The 21,236-nt window shown below is 39.2% G+C and overlaps 1 protein-coding gene across 3 annotated transcripts in view; it reads right to left on the reverse strand.

The window, feature by feature from the left end:
* Nucleotides 1–409: 409 nt before the first annotated feature.
* The window catches only part of LOC116823489 (guanine nucleotide exchange factor subunit RIC1-like), a 47,106-nt gene continuing 26,279 nt past the window's right edge, over nt 410–21,236 (reverse strand). The window contains exons 4-5 of one of the 3 annotated variants that reach the window (XR_012656133.1): nt 834–1,009; nt 410–541 (exon numbers count right to left, since the gene is read on the reverse strand). Coding sequence is in view for 2 of the 3 variants with exons in the window: in XM_032778079.2 (XP_032633970.1) it covers nt 17,438–17,603 (166 nt within the window). In the remaining variant the exon portion in view is untranslated. Of the gene's footprint in view, nt 542–833; nt 1,010–17,413; nt 17,604–18,850; nt 18,926–21,236 lie in introns of those variants that run through there. The other 2 variants (XM_032778079.2, XM_032778087.2) reach the window with 2 other exon arrangements.

Genomic DNA, 21,236 nt, shown 5'->3' on the forward strand with positions numbered 1-21,236 from the left:
CAAAGTACGATCCTGAGCGGCTCTTACAATTTTACACTTAGTGTTTCGATCCGACTTACATAGACAATATGATCATCTCTTCACCTGTTCTCTGTATCTGCCCCCAGACTCTCCTTTTAGCATGTCCGGTCCTCTGCTCTCCCTATCCATATGTGCCCACTTTCCTGTCCCTTCAATTATTAATTCGCAGTGATTTTATGGACTACAGTATTTTATTTGTGCCTAGTTAACCAGTTTTGTTTAAGTGGAGAGTGGCCTACAGCTAATATTTGAAGACTCAGTCGATATGTAAAGAACTCATTTAAAAATGAAACAATTAAATTTAAGAGCCAGGGTGAATAACAGTCAACAAACACAAACCATTACAAAGAAAAAATGTGTCAAGGAGCAGCAGAAGTAAAACTCGTACCTATCCAGTGAATCTACTTTGATGATTGGGGTATTAGCACCAACTCTGGCCCATCATTAAACAGCACTAACCCATCAGTGTGGCCAATATTCCATATCTAATGGACATCGTTCAACCAGCCCAGAATCGAACCTGCGGATCGAAACACGAGCAATTGTAAAATCTGCCTGTATAATACACTCACTTGTGCTAGCCAGCAGCTTCCTTACAATCTTTCAATTATCTCTCGTCATCGTAATCCCAGGATTCATAGCACATTAGGCCTAGATATCTATTACTACCGACAGAAAGAAATCCTCTCCTCTTCAGTTGTTTAGGCGTCGGAAAAGGTTACGAGACTTAAGTGTTCTGGTGTTGAAGGCTATTTTCTTTTCCATAGTATCTAACCAATAAAGGGGGATGGGGACAGGAGATGGGAAAGTACTCTGAGAAGATGCATGGTCCACAGAAAATGGTACTGTAGATATGTGATGGCTTTCCTTCCATTTTGTCATCCATTCAGTGATAAAAGGTGGAGCAATTCCCATGCACAGTCAGCACCCAGTACTGATCCTCCAGCATGAGCCTGCAAACGAGGAAACAGCCACTGTTACTCTGGTGCTTCCAGAGATGTTCTCTAAACCATAACATCCAGAGACTATCATACTCGAATACAACGCTACTTCTGTAAAAACCTGTAGATAAACACATGTTCTGGGGGAAAGCAGTTACTCAATTAACAACTGTGGAAGATAGCATTCAGTATAAGTGTTTATCAAATATGAACTAACAAGAATATGAGAGTGTTTCCACTTCTCCAAGCAATTCAGAGTTCATCAGGAAACTATGAAATTGGATAATTAGCAATGTTACGGATACTGAACTCCCTGATGAGAGACTATTTCTTTAGTGTGAACAGTGAAAGATGTGTAAAATTACTGAGACGTAATAGTTACTTACCATCATCAGTACACTACTGAATTCAGTAGATTAAACAACCGAAAGGGACAATGAATCATACTAGTCTGAGCTTCCTGTATAATAGGCCGTAGCGATCCCCTGAATTAATCCCTGTTTGAAGAGGAGCTTTCTTATCCAAGTCTTATGTACAGTTCTAATCTGAGACCTCATACTCATTTGCCAGAGTGAAAAAACCTTTGTTCTGCCTACCTCCAAATAGCCCGACCCCTAACAAAACTAAAGTTACATTCACTGCTACTGAACTTTCAACCTCTAATTATTTTTAAATGCAACGCTTTTGTTACACTTCGCATGTTCTGAGCTTTCAGTTCCATTTTCTTATCCTATAACCATAACATTGGTCTCTTCTACCCTCGCCCCAAGTTAATTTCAGTGTTCTCCTTTCTCCTCCTCTTCTCATCTCCCTATCACTCTCCTTCCCAACATCGTGTTCTCTACTCCTACCTAATTCTCCTCCATTCTCTCAATCCTGTACTTCCTGCTACAACCGCTCACTCTCCACCCATGCCACAATGCAACCACCCTTCATTTGCATCCACCCTTCCCAAGACCAAGGATTTAGGAAATTTAACCAGACACCTAAGCCAAGAGGTATTTGAGGCCCAAAGTCAAACATTGAGGTGCTCACCCCATATAGCACACCTGCCATTCAATGAGAAATCTTCAGCTGGGATAAAGGGAACACTATTTAGGATTCTGCCCTAGGGTGTCTGTCCCTGCACTATTTAGGCAATACGTCGGTGTCTGAATAAGACTGGAGTGCCAATTCCTCCTGCATCGCAAGCCTCCTGACATTTCTAAAAGGTGGGCGAGACATATGTAGAGTGAAGGGTTAACTAGACTCTTCAAATTCATACTGCTGCACATGGATACTGAATGGTCTAGCAGCTAAATACACAAAACTCTTGCTCAGTATTGCAAGACTCTCAGGCAGGATTAACAGAACTGTTTGCGCTGCAGACTAGGAAAACATGTTTATCACTGTAAACCTGATTATTATGTTTCACTATCAACAAACTAGAAACTTAATTTCTCAATCACAATATTACAACAAAATAAACACGAGGAAATAGTTTTACTTTGTGTAATGACTCATCCACTCCCAGTCTTTATTCAAGCCTAATTTATTGGTGTCCAATCTGCAAATTCATTCCAATTAAGCAGTCTCTCATTGGAGTCTGTTTCTGAAGTTTTTTTGTTGTAATATTGTGACTTTTAGGTCTGTAATCGAGTGACCAGGGAGATTGAAGTGTTCTCCAACTGATTTTTGAATGTTATAATTCTTGACATCTGATTTGTGTCCATTTATTCTTTTACGTAGAGACTGTCTGGTCTGGCCAACGAACATGGCAGAGAGGCATTGCTGGCTTAAGAATAACTGACACTGGCAAAGTTAAATATTTTGAATGCAGTTTGGATACATTCACATTAGATTTATTTTTAGTCATATGATCATAGTCCAGTCTGATGAGATACTTCAGCCTTGATAATTTTCATTCATAACCAGAGTATCTGTCTGAATGCTGCTCATTAGTATGTGACAATATAGTTTGTTCATTACTTATGTCAATTTTGATTTAGTGTTTATTACACTTAATGCTATAACACACACAATGCTGTATAATTTATAAAATTAATGGTATCTTTCATATGGAACTTCTCTATAAAGTTTACTACTAAATCTTTTCTGAGAGGTGAAGAGAGTCCAATTCTCATGGTGATTCTGAAGAATGAAGTTTTGCAAACAATGACTTAGCAGATCTTTGTTGTATTACGGAGGTTAATACATTAACAAGATACAAGCATTTCAACAATGCTTCTCAGAGGACTCAACGTTTATACCAACATTAATTCCGAATCACACCTCACGAGAAATAGGAAAGCATTTATTGCTTCACACATGGGAAAATGTGAGGCATACCAGTCCCAGGAGTCAGTGCCAGAGCTAGCAGAACAAAGCAGTCCAACTACCAGTCCCCTGCTTTAACAGCAGACCATCAGGTCTAGCACTCTACAGATGTGAAATGCTTTATCTCAACTTTTTTTCAAGTTTCACATCCCTAATTCTTCCCTGCTAGCCATAAACTTGCAGTTATTTTAAACCTCAGCTCAATCTTGCTGAAATGCAACACAAAATGGTCGAATTTTCTTATTAAAACCCTATGTTGCAGGAGCACTTCTGCAAACCATCTAAAATCCAGAGTTTTGTGAAGCTATCACAACAGAAGGTAATTCAAGTATGGCCAAGTGTTCAATAAATTTATAGTTATGATTCATACACACAAAATTCTACACAAAAAATAACCCCAGGCTTGTTTGAAAGAAGTCACAAGAGAAAGAAAATTTGTCAGACAAGCTTAACATTACCACAACAGCCTGAACTTTACCCCACTGCATAAGCATTGCAGAAAACATTGTCCTTTGGGTGAGATTCTCTTTCTATTACCACATTCTCACGATTCATCCCACAGCTTTTGTTTAGAAATATTATTTAGCGAGGAACATGCAGTGTTTTAACAAACAAAGGTAGTAAATACAGCAGACAGCCTCATAATTCACTGTTGTTTACCATTCCATTGGTTGTGCCTGTATGTATCATCAACTTACAGGAGTGCAGTTCTACCCTAGTCTTCCAAGGTCAGAGCTACATCATCTATAGCACAGCACTGGTTCTCAAGCAGGGGTACACGTACCCCTATACCTGGGAGTACGCAGAGGTCTTCCTGGTGGTACATCAACTCATCTAGATATTTGCCTAGTTTTACAACAGATTACATATAAATAGTAGTAGTGAAGTCAATACAAACTAAAATTTTATACAGAGAATGACTTGTTTATACTGCTCTATACACACTATACACTGGAATGTAAGTTCGATATTTATATTCCAATTGATTTATTTTATAATTATAATGGTAAAAATGAGAAAGTGCACAATTTTTCAGTAATAGTGTCCTGTGACACTTTTGTATTTTTGTGTCTGGTTTTGTAATGGGTATTCAAGACAAATCAGACTCTTGAAAGGGGTACAGTAGTCTGAAAGATTGAGAGCCACTGAACTATAGTAAAGAGGAAATTTTAGGAAAAAGCTAGTGTACACACAATGTTAACACTGCTTGGACAGGAAGTCTCTTGCAGTCCTCACTGAAGTTTACAATACAAACACTGATATCTGGAGCCAGTTAATATGAATGCATTGTTTCTGCAGAACAGCAAATCTCTCTTAGGAGAGAATATAAATGATACAGATTAATGGAAAAAAACACTGAAGACATCACTGCTTGCTGGAAAAGGAACACCAAATCTCTGCTGGTGTATGCAGTCATAACTCTTTTGGAAAACAAACAGAACTCTCCTAAGCCACAAAGCATCTTTTTAAAAAAGACAGTGATAATTTTGAACTGTATTTACAACTAATTCCACTGTTCTATTCACCCCTAATTACTGCTCATTAACTGCTGATTATAATTTTGCAAATAGAATGTATCTCCTATTGTCCAAACAACACAAAGGGACAGACAGATCACAGTTTGATGAATTCAACAAAAATATTTAAGTTAACTTTCTCTGTTCACTGAAGAAATTTTTCTAATTCTTACATGCCAGATTCTCTGATTTAAAAGATAAACACTTTATGTAATACAAATGCGGTTTAAGAAGGTGTATTAAAATCCAGAAGTTATACTGTATTCAGAAATGATAGACATTTTCATGAGTCGGTTTTACTATTTAAATCACTTTGACCTTTAAATCATGAATGCATGTTGCTGACAGAAGCAGAAAGGAATGTTTCTGTATTGCCACATCAGCAGCTACTACATTTCTATTCAAATTCTAAGTAACTGCAGTGATTTCATACAAGCACTTAAGAGGGATGAAAACGTTTTCCAAAAGCCAAAGAACTTGATGTCTATGAGCTTATGAAACATTTTCTGCAGAACTCTACTTGCATTAAAATGTACAGGGAAAAAACCCTTGCTGAAGAAATAGGTTAATAGGTTTTTTTGTTTATTTTGGTTTTTTGCTTTTTTACAGGGTAAGCAGAGGGCCCAAACGGTTTCTCCATTTCTTCCTCTCCATTGGGAATTCACGTCTTGACTAGTGCCCTGGATGACTTAAGGCCTGGCAGAATTATGTCAGATGCCATGAAAGAGCAACCTAAGAGATAAAATTGGGTTTTATTCACTATTTGAAACCTCTGATTTTGTTTGGTGTCCTCTTCAAATTTTATGAGCACACTCTCCACTCCATTAATGAAAATACTGACCAGTATTGGAACCAGGACAGACTCCTTAGGGACCCCACTAGATACACCTTCCCAGTATGACAGCAAGTCACTGATAACTACTCTAAGTATGGATTTTCAACCAGCTGTGCACCCACCTTATAGTAATTCCATTTAGATCACATTTCCCTTGTTTGATTATCAGAATTTCATGTGGGATCGTGTCAAAAAACCTTACTAAAAATCAAGATATATCATGTTTACCGCTTCCACCCATCCCTGTCAAAAAAGGAAATTAGGTGGTATGACATGATTTATTCTTGACAAATTTATGTTGCTATTATGTGTCACCTAGTATCCTTTAAGAACTTCTACATACAGATTGTTTAATAATTTGTTCCCATATCTTTCCAGGTATTAAATTTAGGCTAACCAAATTCCCTGGGTCCTCTTTGTTCCTCCTTCTAAAGATAAGTATTGCATTTGCCCCTCTCCAGTCCTCCATGAGTTCCTGAAGATATTTGTTACTGGTTCTGAGACTCCTCCAACTAGTACTTTAAGTACCTAGATGAATTTTGGCAAGTCCTGTCAACTTGACTAAATATAACTCATCTAAATATTATTTAGCCTGTTCTTTCCCTATTCTGGCTTGTGTTCCTTTCCCCTTGTTATTGATGCTAAGCCTGTTAAACATCAGCTCCCAATTAACCCTTTTATTGAAGGCTGAAGGAAAAATAGGCATTAACACCTCAGCCTGTTAAAGATTTAACATTCCTGATCATTAAAATGAAGACCTGAGAATAATCCCGCTACATCCCTGTGATTCAAGGAAGGACTTTGAAAAAATCAGGAAGACAAAATTTTATGTCCCTTATATTTCTATGGTAAAATATAAGAATGGGGGAAGGGGACTGCAACTTTCAGGCCTTCTTTAATACATCATAAAGAATCAAAGAGGCACAAATTCTTATCTTGATAAGATTTCAGACCACAGAATAATTACTTAAAGATATTTTAATTATAAGTCAATCTCATGTCACCTATGATGCACCTATTTCATTGCACAGCTAAGATCTTGAGTACTATATGGTTATTACAGAGCTAAGAGAAGCATCTTCCAAATTATGACATTCGTATTTTAAGTGAGAAGACTTTAACTTGACTAAATTGTTTAAAAATAATTTCCATTTAATTGCTGAACCTCTTCTCTCCAAAAATCTCTCACTTGTCTTCATCTTTTCCCATCTCCAACCCCATTCCTTCCTGTAAGTGAGCAACATTGTCCTCCCTAGACTAATACATTGGTTTCCATTTTGTTTCCGAACAATGCAGGTATATCCTGTAAACAAGGGCAGAAAATCTGAACACACACACACACCGAAATTTGTTAAAGGACTTGCAAAATTAAGAGTTTTACTTGCATATAAGCAGGGAAAGAGGTATGAGAGAAAGCATGAGATACCATTCCTACTGAAGTCAATGGCTTTCATCATAAAAACTGATGCAGGGATGAAGAGAATGGGTTTTCTTATTTCAACAAAAAATGCTCAGTTTTAGTCAAAGGCGGCAGCAGCAGCACTGGGCAAATATACTGAGTTCCACTTCACTGGAAATGTTTACATTCTGTTCCTAAAGAATATGCTGAGCAGACTAGTATAGCATAGTGACAAACTTGTACAATTTTGAGTGGGAAGTGAAGGAGCATTTGATATACCTGTTCCATTCCAAAGGCAAAATAATTCATCCTTCAGAAGTATTTTTAAAATGAGCCCTGTGAGAAGTTAATGCTACCAGAAATGATTAAACGGTATCCAGAAAAGAGGTAAATTCCAACAGAGGCAGAGAAAGCATACTAACCTTTCTTTCAATTTGATGTTGCTAAAATGTTAGCAAGGGGTTCCCAGAAATCCCCATCAGTCCAGTACGTAAAAGATATATTTTTCTTTAAATGAAGATGCAAACATCAATACCGTGATTCCTTTTCTACTGAAGAGAGATGGATAATGTGTAACAAACATCCAAAAGCCTGTTGCATCAATCTCCCACTACTTCTTTAGTCCACCTTACTACAGAAATACACCGCCTTTCCAGCCTTAATCAGCCCTGGCATCTTCACCTTGCCGGGACACTTTTGTGGTTTACTTGATATTTACAAATTATTGAACATTAAATAGTGCCATTATTAACTAACCAACATCAAGTATTGTGCCATGGGGAAGGCATTATATAGAGGTCACAATTGCCTGCAGCAGAAGCTACCCAAGGGTCCCATAAAAATGAGCTACAAAGATTTTTTTTAATTGGATTTGTGTATTTTTTGCTTCTTTGTAATCTGTGAGACAGGCCTGAAATGGTCTCCCTGAGCCATCCCACCATAAAAGTCCCCTTTTACTCAGTTATTTTCAGCTTACAAATATTAAGAAAAAATAAGTGTGGTCTTCTCTGGTGTTTCTGGAGGACTTCATTTTGGGATTGGTCTCAAATGTTTGTGAATTTATACCTTAGTTGAAGAATTAATAATTTGAACACCACAAGCAGTACTACACAGCATTTTAGAAATATAATGCTGCTTGTATCAGTAAGGATGAACACAGAGTGGTGTCCAAGAGGGAGCTTAGTGTCCAAGTATCATTTATAATTTACAGGCATGTGAAGGGAACTATTAGAAGCTGCATGGAACTTATTATTTTAAAACTACCTCATGCATAATGGACAGATTCCATTTTAGGAAAGCTGGGAGAGGTGCTGTCAACCAGAAAATGAACAGAGTGCAAGCATTGCATACAGGCAGATCCAGATGTCAGAAGGCAGTGAAACAAGTGAAAGATAAAAGTTTTAACAATTTAAATTCCATAAGTGTCAAATCACTCTTGGTCCACAGATGCTGGAGCCAATAATAATGATAATAAGACAGAAAATATCATATTGCCTCTATATAAATCCATGGTACACATCTTGAATACTGTGTGCAGATGTGGTCGCCCCACCTCAAAAAAAAGATATATTGGAATTGGAAAAGGTTCAGAAAATGGCAACAAAAACGATTAGGGGTACAGAACAGCTTCCATATGAGGAGAGATTAATAAGCCTGGGACTTTCAGCTTGGAAGAGAGGCAAATAAAGGGGGAATATGATAGAGATCTATAAAATCATGAGTGGTATCGAGAAAGTAAATAAGGAAGTGTTATTTACTCCTTCTCATAATACAAGAACAAGGGGCCACCAAACGAAATTAATAGATAGCAGGTTTAAAACAAACACAAGGAAGTATTTTTTCATGCAATGCACTGTCAACCTCTGGAACTCTTTGCCAGAGGGTGTTGTGAAGGCCAATACTATAACGGGGTTCAAAAGGGAGCTAGATGGATTAATGGAAGCAAGTCCATCAATGGCTATTAGCCAGGACGGGCAGGAATGGTGTCCCTAGCCTCTGTTTGCCAGAAGCTGGGATTGGGTGACAGGGCATGGATCACTTGATGATAACCTGACTGTTCATTCCCTTTGGAACGAATGTAAGACAGATCCTGGCTGCACTGACAAATTAAACCATTTTAGATTAAATGTTTAAACATGGTTCATGCCCACAGTTTAGTCAGTGTCTGGTCAGCACAGACCAAGCATAAGTATTTTATAAGGCACATTTTAATGCAGTTTTCATTGATGTGTTTACATTAGAAAAGTGAGCCTTCACTGACACTTCATTATCTAGCATGTTTTCTATAAAGGGTTCTGAAAACTGTTTGGCCTATTGTATAAAAGCAATAAAACAAGTTAAATCCAGCTGAAACAATTCCAAACTAGGTCACACTCTAGACTTAATTTTCACAAAAGCCATTTTAACTGAATGGTACCCAGTCCACAATACAGCAAAACGATGACTGAAAGCTTTTAAAGTGAATTCTTAGCAGAGTCTTTTCTAGACTAGGTGGCTGCCACAGGATGCCACCTGTAATCCGGAATCACTATGAACTGGATTTTACTGTAGATTGAGGGAAATGTACAAACAAGCATATTTCAGCATCAGATACTGAGACAACTAGTTTGTTTACTTTGTAGCTTCCACAGGCCAAGCTCACGGCACATAACAAGGGTTTCCTGTATTTCTCCATTCCACTCCACAAGATCCCTAGGAGCCACTCTCCTGCTCCCCTTTATTTTGGGGACCTCCCTGTAACTCCCCCACCTGCCCCTTCATGCCTGGAGCTGTGCATGCCCCATTCCTGGGTTTCTGTGTCCCACCCGTACCAGGGTCCTGTATTCTCTGCTCCATGCCAGTGCTCTGCGTGCACCCATATTTCCATGCCCTCCCTTTCCCCACTGGTGGCAAGGGCTCTGAGCCCCCACTTTCCCCTCCCCCATTCCAGAGTTCTACTTCCCACACGAGAGGCTTTGTGTGCTCCCATTTCCCCTCTCATGGCAAGGGTTTGCGTGTGTCCCCATTTACTCTTCATGGAAGGGGCTCTGCCTGCCACCCGTTACCTTTTCCCCATGAAACAGGCTGGCTTCTCTTCTCTCTCTATACCAGGGCGTCTCAATCTCTCCTTGCCAGGAGTTCTGTGTGTCTCCTTACTACTCTTCCACATTCCCAACCCCATGTCAGGACTGTGGGCACAACTCTATCCCCCTCCCACCTTACCTAAATTCATTCAGGATTTCAACATGTTAAACTCTACTGGGAGGATAACTAGAGATGAGATAGGGGTAGTATTATGCTGGAAGGTGTTAATGCAGTGGTCCCCAACCTTTTTTGTCTGGCGGGCACCAGACGAAGGACCATGGCGGCGGTCAGCATCCGCCGAAATGCTGCAGGTGCATTTAGGGGACCCCTGCGTAAACAGGTATTTCAGTCAGTTGTCTGATGTACAGCCAACTGAGAAGGTGCTTGACACTCCAGCTGTGATAAACAGATGGCAGGAGCTCCATGTGTTCTCCATTTTCAATCTTTTGGTAATCTGATTTCCAAATCAGTTGGGTGCTAACCAAGGATGCTAAGAACATTCCCTGAAAGTTTTAGATTGATTATATATTATACTCAAAAGATCTCACATTGCATACAAACAAATGCCATCAAGTTGAGTGTATGGCCTAGCAAGCTCAGGCAACTAGAATTTCATAGACTAAAATGCATGGTGTAAAACTTTAGACTTATGTGCTAGCAAACACTGTCCTAATATAACTCCTTTGTTGTCAAAAAAGGAAGGTGTAACTGGCCTAGATTTAGTTTCGTATATAGTATAAAACTGGCCAGTGAAGAACAGCTACCTATCGGAACCATATAGCTAAATCAGTCTAGTACAGTATCAAGCTTATTTCTCACCAAAAATGCTTTGACAAAAGTTATGTAGTATTCAAATAACTATATACCATTTCATTCCTTTGATGCAGATGCTGATATTCTAGAGTATAAAAATCAAACCTCTGATAATATTAAAATTATCCTACTAAAATCACAGAAAACTCAATGATAAAGGTAACAATCTCTATACATTTAATCTTGCTAAAAAAAAAAGATAGTGGCACTGGGTAAAATTTTGAGGAGTACAGGTGACTTAGACCCCAAGTCCCAATTTTAAAGAGTGACTTTAGGTATAAATGTGTGACTTGATGGGCTGGGAAGGGCCTATTCAGGGCAATGGGCCATTAGGAAAAAATAGTAGGCCTTAGGAGAAGCTTATCTCCCACCTGGTAATGAGTCTTCCTGAGAACATCCAAATAGCCTGTAAGCAAAGGATGCTATTACTCTACAAGGACATGTGATGAGACCACATAATGCTGGACTCCATCTTGGGATGTCAGTATTTTTCCACATACTGGTCTGGGAACCAAGCTTTGAAACAAAGGATTCCCCCCATATGCAAAAGCTATATAAGGCGGGGAGTGACATCATCTGGTGAAGAACACTCCCTACACAAGAAGGCTCCTGGAAGCACCCGAGGAACAAAGACTGAACTGAAGTAAGTGCTAGACCCAGGCTAAAAGGATTTCTAGCCTGTGTATGAAACACCTGGGGATTCCAAGCTGCAAACCAAATGTAGTTTGCGCCTTAAGAATGTGCAGTCCACTTGTATCATCAGTTAGGGTGAGAGATTGTTACGTTTAGTTTGTGTTTTTGTTTTTTTACTAGATAATCCGCTTTGATCTGTTTGCTATCACTCAATTTTTCTTTTGTAGTTAATAAACTTGCTTTTGTTTTCTCTAAATCAGTGAGTTTGAGTGAAATGCATGGGAAATCATAGCTCAAGGGGCAAAGGCTGTTGCATATTCCTCTCCATATTGAGGAGGTGGCAAACTGGCAGGATGGTACTGCTCTGGGGTCCTAGGCTGGGAAGCTGGTGATTATTTTGGCTGTAGCCTCGCTACTGTAGTTTCTCAAGTACTGGCTGGTCAGAGAGCCTGCATGTAACTGCAGCTGAGTGTGTCCCTACCTGTGTGTGCTGGTGAAGTGAAATACCAGGAGCGTGTCTGCAGCAGCACAGTGTGAGAGGGAGCCCAGAATGGTGGGTCAGAAGGGTCAGTGGTACCCCAGTTCCAGGTGGCACCCTGGAGTGAACCCATCACAGAGGAAATAAGAAATTCAGAAGAACATAGCCCTGACTATCTGGAGGAAGTGGAGAAAAAGGTTAAACAGCAATGACTGGTTACTTCTCAGGTGGTGCCTAGGTATTAATGCAACAGATGGTGTTACAAGCGCCTCCCTCAACTACTGCCACATATACACACCCCTCAACAAAAAGAGTAGAATTTCTCTTTCATGACAGAAGTCAGTTCATTTCTGAGTAGGAGATCTTTAATGCCCTTACTCAGGAAGCAGCTTTAAGGAGGACAACGACATCTACATGGTTAAGGAACTAGCCTAGGATTCAGGAGATGTGGGTTCAATTCCCAGTTCTGCCACAGAATTCCTGAACAAGTTATTCCAATGAAGGCATTGAAGAACAGGTTGGATGAACACTTGATAGGGATGGTCTAGGTTTATTTGGTCCTGCCTCAGCACAGGGGCTGGGCTTGATGGCTCCTGAAGGTCCCATCCAGCCCTACATTTCTATGATTCTGAGGAGGAAGAGTAGTCTTCCTTCCTCACTACCAGGTTCCAGTACAACCTCAGGCCACATATACCTTCCATCATCCCCCAATAAACGGCTCTGACTACATCTAAGTTAAGTTTCTACAAGAGCTGTTTAAACTTTAATTCGTCTGAGCTGCATAATAATGCTCATTTTCATGAAAATGTTGAAATATCCAATAGTGATGTGCTCTGCAACAGAGTGAAACACAGGACACAGCTAGCATCCCATAATCCTTGATGCTTTTTACACTGATTGGCTTTGCACTACAGAGTTGAAAGTAGCCACTATACACTCCAATGTTATAAGTAGTATTGTTTGAAAGGATCACAGTACCCAACCTGGTAAAACTCTGTTCTAACTACATCTAAACATGCTTAATCTCAACATACCCATTTGCCAGACTATCACTGTCAGGTTAGAAAGTTCTTTGAATCTTAATACTAATACCATCTTGACAATATTTAACAAATATAGAATCAATAATCCAGAATGTCATCTTTCAACTAATTACCTGGGTCCCACTTTGTATCTTAAAAGTCTGGTAGAAAGCACCTGGAAGTTGGATTTGTCAGTATCAATGTAAGCCAGTTGTAAACACATTTATTTGAACAACAAAACCCCTCAAAGAGCTGCCAAATCTTTCCAATCTGCCACTGTCAAAGACAAGCTTACCTGACACAGTCAGCTGAAGATTTTAGATCTTCTTACTAATACAAGAGGTAAGTACAATCTGCTTCCATGGATCAGAGTCATTTAACCCTATGTGCCAAAGCAGCTAAAGAAATTTCCTGCCCTTAATCTACACAAGAAACTTCCAGACATTAACGAGAGCATAACATATGGATCACTGGCAGTATGTAGCCACTAATGACTTGGGCAAAGGTCCAAACACACATTTTAAAAACAAGGATCCTCTGGCGCAGGAGGAAGATTAGGATCTTTGGATTCTCTTATGAAGTAAAATCTCCTTTCAAAAGCAAATCAATAAATCCTGCTCTTGGTTATAAAATAAACTACAAGTCCTAGATGTTGCAAGTGGCAACTGTACCAAAAAAGAACAAAAGCTAAGAAGCCAATAGCAGCCCACAGACGAAGTTCAAGAATTACAGGGGTTTCACAAACATGCCATGGCACACGGGGAAAAACCCTCAGTGGTCAGAGTCTAAGCTGAGACCAACCAACTCTTTCTCCCCAAAATTCCATCCAATCTTAGCCAGGCACACTTAGCCTTTTCAGAGATACACTTGCTCTCTGCAGTCCGTGACTCTGCCCAAGTTCTTCTCATGGTGGGTGGGTGTGTGAGAGAGAGAGAGGAGGTGGTGAGGGAAGAGCTTTCTACCCCCATTCATGGGAGCTCTGTTCAAGATATCTTTAAAGAGAGCGCGTGCGCGCGTAAGAATCCCCATTTCCTGCTGCAAAGTGAGCTCCCTAAGAATGGTCCCTCCTGTCAACCCCAGGAATGTTTCTTACATTTAACCTTACAGGACAGTTTCCATGCTATACTCCTTATAAAATAGTTTCCCCTCAAAAATAAAGATTATATGAAGAGAAACTTTAAGTATCACACTGCGATCAGTAGTTAGCAATTTCATATGGACTTCCTTGGTGTTCATCTACTTGGTACTTGGTTTTCCAGCCATTCCAGTGTACACCTGATGACACCAGCATTTTCTTTCATTTTATTTAGCTAAGTTGAGACCAACAAGAATTCATTTCCCAGAGAATAGGATCTGTAAAGCCTCCCATGCTCACTTAAAAAGTAGACTTTTTCCTGTATTTGCATGCAGTGCCTGAGAGAATGATTACAGTTTGTCTACAAAACTGGGTGTTCCCCTCCATGTTAATAATTCAACACCATTCCAATATTCACGACTCAATAGTCACACCTCCAAAGAAGAAGGCTGACAAATTAAAAGGAAATATGGGGATGAAGCAATTAAGCCCAAACTCCTTCCAGCAGAGGCAATATTCTCAAGAAAAGTCTGCCTAGGAAAATTTTGGTGTAAAAAACCCATAATGGGAAAAAATTGAGTGGAGAAGTAAGAGTACCTCAATAGCAGAATTTGATAGATTAAACTCAGTCTTCAGTCTGGGCAAAGACACAGAAATTAATACTTTAATGAGAACACTGTGCTTTAGGAGATATGTTATCTGTTTGGACCCAGTTTTCTGTAAAGATTGGCTACCATGTAGCAGTTAATATCAGTTTATAAAGGTTGTATCTACTCAACTGAGAGAAAAGTTTTTTTTAAAAAAGGTTTGATTTGGTGGAATACGTAAAGTTACAGAATCTGTAATTTTATGCATCTAATTCTCCAAGTGTATTCAATTGCATTTTTAAAGATATGGGATGCGCTTATCCAGGCACCTGGCTTCTCCAATTCAAGGTTTAAATTGAGTGGTTTTAACAGGGGGCCTCAAATGAGCTACAGTCAGCCTGTTTTTCTACTACGACACTTCCACAAAAGCTACCTGCTTTGGATAAAATCAGAAACCAGTTCTTTAGGGCCAATTGCATAGGAGTCAAATAGGGATGTTAAAGATTTTACATGCCTAAATTGTAATGTTGAAGTTTATGAAATTCTACTTTTAAATGCAAGTTAGAAATTTAATAAGGCAAGATTCTCTGAACTACTGTAAGCTCTTAATTATCACTCCAAAGACTGAAATTAAAGACACTTTATTAAAGTTGAGTCAACTGTTCTGATCTTTGATGGCCATTAGCAGTGCTTGTTTCCCAAATGAAGGCAGAAATACATGTTGCAACACTGTCCAAATCCTATGTAGTTGCTGACAATTTAGCAGAAGCTGGTACAGAGCACGAAGTATGAGGATGTAAGGACCTATCTGATGCAAATGAAGACCTGATACAAGCATCCTAACTTATTACTGAAAGCACTCATAATTTTTGCTTTAATGCAGCTATGAGAGGCTTTTGAAGATGTAACTTTAGACAGCTTTTTTGACATTTCAAGAAATTACCAATTAGTAAATTATTTTTACAGCAACAGAGGTTTCCCCAGAGACCTGAGATTGGGTGGGAATTTGGTCTGAATCCACAGATTTAGGTGGCTTCAGGGCTTATCTGCATTGCTACGTTGCTCAGACTACTGAAAATAAAATCCAAGTAATTTGGTGAAGTCCTATTTAACTAGAATCTATTTAAAACATACGTTAATTAAATCTCAACAGAAAAATGAAAACTGATCTTGGAAATAAACTCATTTTAAAGATTAAAAATACAGCTCAAACATTCAGAATAGCACTATGAGCCAACCCACCAGCAAGCTGTTATTAGCAGGTATCCAATCTGCTGCACATAGAAGATTGTGTTTCCAGAAAGCACCACGTTGTTTCTAATCTGAGAGAGCTGATTTGTGGATAGTTGATTCATGTGAGGAAAAGGGGGAGATGGAAAAGGTGCTCCTCTTATGACAATCCTACAATATAATTAGGTCTTTCCGCCAAGTTGGAATAGATTCCTGACCCACTATACAGGAGAACCAGAAAGCAACTATAGATAAGGCACTGCCAAACGCAACCAAGAAAATAAGAAAACAGAAAAATGTTAATCACATTCATGATAATTCTAGAAGCAGTTTTAGTGTTACTCATAAATCAAAGATCCTCAGAAATATATTAAGCTGATGTACTTTTAATAACCTAATACAAAAACTTCAGTACAGTACTATGTAATTATAAATGAAATATTGGCATGTGCTCGCAAAAATCAAGGGTTAAGTTTAAACACACAAATGGTCTCACTTAACTCAGACTACTCAGCTGATTAAAAGTTGAGCATGTGCTAAATCTTAGCAGGACTGGGAAATAGGTTGCAGGCCCCAAGACAGTCGGCATGTCTCGTATTTGACCACAGAAGTATCATGCACACACTGTGGGCCCATATAAATAGATCTTTAAAATCTCAATTACTCAGCATAACGCCCTCCTCTTGATCAAAGAAAAGTCTTTCACCAAAGTCTTGAATTTCTATTAGAGGAACTAAGTCAAACAATCTCTAAAGTTTTGTATAAAATTACTAAGGACAGCTCTACACCTTAACACACTGCATCATTGCAGCTGCACCGTCATAGTACTTAAGTGAAGGCGCTCCTATGCTGACGGGAGAGCTCTCCCGACAGTGTAGTTAATCCATCTGATATAGATATGTGAGCGGGAGACGTCCTCCTGTCAACATAGTGCTGTCTACAAAGGGGATTTATGCTGATATAACTATGTGACAGAGGGGTATGGATGTCACACCCCAAGCAAAGTAGCTATACCAATACTGTATAGGTCTGCAGTGTAGACGAGACCTAAGATTATTAAATAGTCAATAAGAGCTTGACTAGAACAGCTGATTTTAAAGAGTCTACCACATACTGTATCTTTAAACAAGCCCTCAGGCTTTAGCTTTACTAGAACAGACATGTTTAAAAATAAAATCCCTACAAGACACAACAGAGCACACAGCCTCAATTCCTGATTAGTCTCATGTAATGTATATAAGATACAATGCCCCTTCAGTATATTATATACACTTCAAAAAGTATGTGCTCTCAGCATTTTGAGCTGTTTCATTCCATTTTTCTGGCAATAAAATAGGTCCAAAATAAATTTGCTGGGATCTTGCTAGTGTGGAGCTTCCTGATCTGTTTTATAAAAAGGGAATGCATGTTAACTACATAAACCTGACATTTATCTATGGTGTATAAATAGTAAACTAGAAAAATACATAATTAGGTATGAAAGTAAAAATAAATTCAGCTTTATTCTTTATATCTGATAAAGGGCTGTCTGAAGGGCTGATATATGTACCACATGGTAAACTTTCCACTCAACCAAGCAAAAATTCATTTGGAAATCATTTAACATACTCGCTGCTCTGCTCCTTTTCTTACTGGCACTGATCATATGCACATCAGTCCAATTTCTTGGGTGTCTGAAAAAAGGCAAACACCTGGTCTCCATGTTGCATTCAAAACTGAAAAGGCCATGGAAGTTTAAAAATACTTTTAGAACAGCTTCCAAAATCATTCTACCACCAAAGAATCATAATTACAGAGTGGATCTCCATTCAATTCCCACCCACAATACTTTCTAAAATCTTACAAGTGAATTGCAATAAATTATTAGAGTAGTCGAATGTCAATTTCATTCGAACTACAACAGACCCTGCATCTTCCTTCAGGGGTGAGACTTCTGTAGACTCCTTCCCACACGTAGGGTATAATGGGGCAGAGAAACCTCTTGGTGCTACTGAGGAAGAAGTCAGATGTTTACATCACTCCCTTTCTAAAAGCTGCAGTACCAGCATATTAGTGGCTGAGCTCCCACAACTCCATGCCATCTCTGCCGCCACCCACTTCCACACCCAGCAACCACAAAGTTTAAGAGTACTCCTTGGCATTCTTATAACAATTCCCTCCCTTCTGGCAGTCACGATGGCTCTTCAGTGGAATAGTAAGCAGAGGATATTTCCTATCAATGGTTAAAATGCTGTTAGCTGCTCTAGTCTGTGACATACCTAAGCAGCATTCAGGTAGATCAGGCGCCCATGAGGAAGTAGAAGAAAAAAAATAATCTCAAAACAGAATTTGAATCTAAAACTAAGATGTTAGCCAAGGGACACACAAATATATAACCTGTCTTTTGTGACTTACAGGGCCTTTTTTTTTTTTTTTTTTTTTAAAAAAAAGGTTCTTATGCTTGTGTCACACAAGGAATATCAGGTCCCTAAATCATTTTGGGTAAGGACCTAAGCAAGATGTTTTCAAGGCCCACACAGTGGTACAAGAGAAGGGTTTATTCAAGCTGCAGTCTGATTCAACATCTCTCCTCTCTGCCTTAGCTGGAGGTAAGACAGCTGCAGTTCAATCTTCAGATTGGATGTTGTGAAGATCTAATATTTACAAAGCTAAATTTGTAAAGATATCCATGATTTAAAACTTCATAGCTAACTTCACATTTGGTCAAAGCACAGACAGAGGTCCAAACAAAGACAACATTTCTCACTTGCTTCTGTTATTACAGACAAGATTCTAGATACCAAATTTATGCAATTATATGAGTACATATATAAACATCACACCATCAGCTTTGCTTCTTATAAAGAGCTGCTATTAGTAAAGCAAGGATGACAGAAGTGGGCAAAATGAGACAGCCGGTTACTTGAAATGGAATCAGTCCAAAACAAATCCATGCCACCTTTGGCAGAAGGTTGAACCAGGCAGGAACAAGCGACCAGGCTTTCATCAAATGAGGCTACGAAACAGGATATAACATTAGAGGGACAGAAAACTACAGAAGGAGAATCACAAAGTGAAAACTGCAAATCCATGTATAAAATTGACCCAAAAAATACAATATCTATTCTGTTTTCTAACCTGGGTTATTTGAAAGAGATAAATCACTCCTGAAATGAAACATGCTGCCACAACACAAGATGCACAATAACTCAAAAAATCAGTTGCTGTCTATAGAACCAAAGCTGGAGTAATAAAGGTGAGGAAAAAAGAACAGCATTTGCTGAGGTTTAAAATGAAGAGCCGGGAAATGTTTCATACATCTCTTACGGTATAACATACGCTTACATTTAATTATGTATATTTTAAAACAAATCTTCATTATTGCCTCTATTTATACAGTCTTAAGGGAAACAGCCCGGGCTTGACAGTTGTACAAGTGGTATTGCTACTAGGGCAGAGGTCCCCAAACTGTGGGGCACGAAGGAACGTTCAGGAGGACACGGCTGGGGCCCAGACCAGACCCCACAGGGGGTGGGGAGGCAGCACCATCCAGCTCTGCTCCTGGCCCCCACCCCCCAGCTGTGGCCCCAGCCTCATCTCCCTTACCCTTGACCACAGCCCCACATCCTGAAGCCATGGTCCTGACCCCGACTCGGGGATGGGAGGCAGATAGGGGTGAGGGAGGGTGTGAGATAAAAAGTTTAGGGACCACTGAACTAGGGGAAAGTGCAGCAGTAGGCATCATAGGGCTGGTCTACACTACCACTTAAGTCGATGTAACTTATGTTGCTCAGGGGTGTGAAAAAGACATCTCCCCGATTGACGTAAGTTATGTCGACTAAGCTCTCTCCAGACTGCTATGTCAGCGGGAGATGCTCCTCTGCAGACATAGCTTCTGCCTCTCGTGGAGGTGGAGTACTTATGCTGACGGGAGAGCGCTCTCTCATCAGCACTGCGCATCTTCACCAGATGCACTACAGCAGCACGGCTGCACGGGTGCAGCTATGCCGACACAGTGCAGTAGTGTAGACTTGCCCTCAGATTCAAATCTCAGGAGTTGCTCAAGACAGTCATCAAAATAGTAATTTCATCAGATGCCCTCTCTTTATTTGGTCTGGCCAGAACACCATATGATCAAGAGAAAGGAAGCCAAATAGCGCAGATGGTCTCAGTAGGCAGCAGTGGTTATTATGATGGCAATGCTGGTCAATGATGCTCCAAAGCTCCCTTCCATACTTTCTACTCACTGTCATACTGAACTATTTAGCTTGCCCAGTGCACCTCAGAAGCGTCCAGAGGTGAACACTGTCTCATCAAAACTATTAATTCACATCAGTTTTATTTATATATTGCCACTTCATTTTATGGTAGAAATAGTCTGTTGATATAAAAATTCTGTGATCTCATCAGAACCTTGAAATTGTATAAAAAAAGATGTGAGTACATAATCTCACTTTATATCAGAATATTTTAAAAAATTGCAGAACAATTAAAGAAAGGATTTTATCTAATAAGATTACAGATTAAGATAAGACATCCTGCCACATTTCACCCACTTTTGAACAAAAAAACCAAGGTTTGAGCAAAACCATGAAGGCTAAATGTTTTAAAATGGAATCTTGGATTCCAGAGTAGGGGGGAAAAGGGGGTAATTCATGGCAAATTTTGTGGCTATGGAGTCAAGAGGCCTCAAGTATGTATGTTCTCTTTCTTCAGAATCAATAGGGAACCAAAGTTCATCATAGTTTTAAGGAAGTGCCATTTTTCACATATGTAAAAAGCCTCACCACTCAAGCATAGTTATCACTCTATTGCCTTAGCCAGTTTATGATTTAAAAGACTACAGATTCTGCCTACATTACATTTAAAGCCGTAGGGATAAATGTTATCTTCAGCTTCTGTACCAAACCTTTTAGTAACACTAAAGTGCATTGTTAAAAGTTCAGCATATTTCACTGGCAGCATTTCAAAAAAGTGAAGTATATTCTGTAGTCTGTAACCATTTGGAAATAAGAGGCATTACATAAATACAAGACATTAAAAATACATTATGTACAGTAACATGACTTACTTTCAAACCTGTTTAAAGACAGTTTAGAGATGCTTTAAAACAGTTAAATTTTTTCGCAGAAATGTACAAAATTATATGCTGGGATTTCTTTCAGGCACGGTTTGTTCCACTGGACAAAACTAAGAACTGAGGCATATATCATTAGGTTTCATGAAAATGAACGATTGTTTTTAATCAGTTTTAAAATTAGAACATTTTATTGCTGTAAGTTGCAGAGCTCTTCTGGTGGCAAAACTGAGCATCTTACTTGTGCATC

This window comes from Chelonoidis abingdonii, chromosome 6, assembly GCF_003597395.2.
Source record: "Chelonoidis abingdonii isolate Lonesome George chromosome 6, CheloAbing_2.0, whole genome shotgun sequence".
Classification (NCBI taxonomy): Eukaryota; Metazoa; Chordata; order Testudines; family Testudinidae; genus Chelonoidis; species Chelonoidis abingdonii.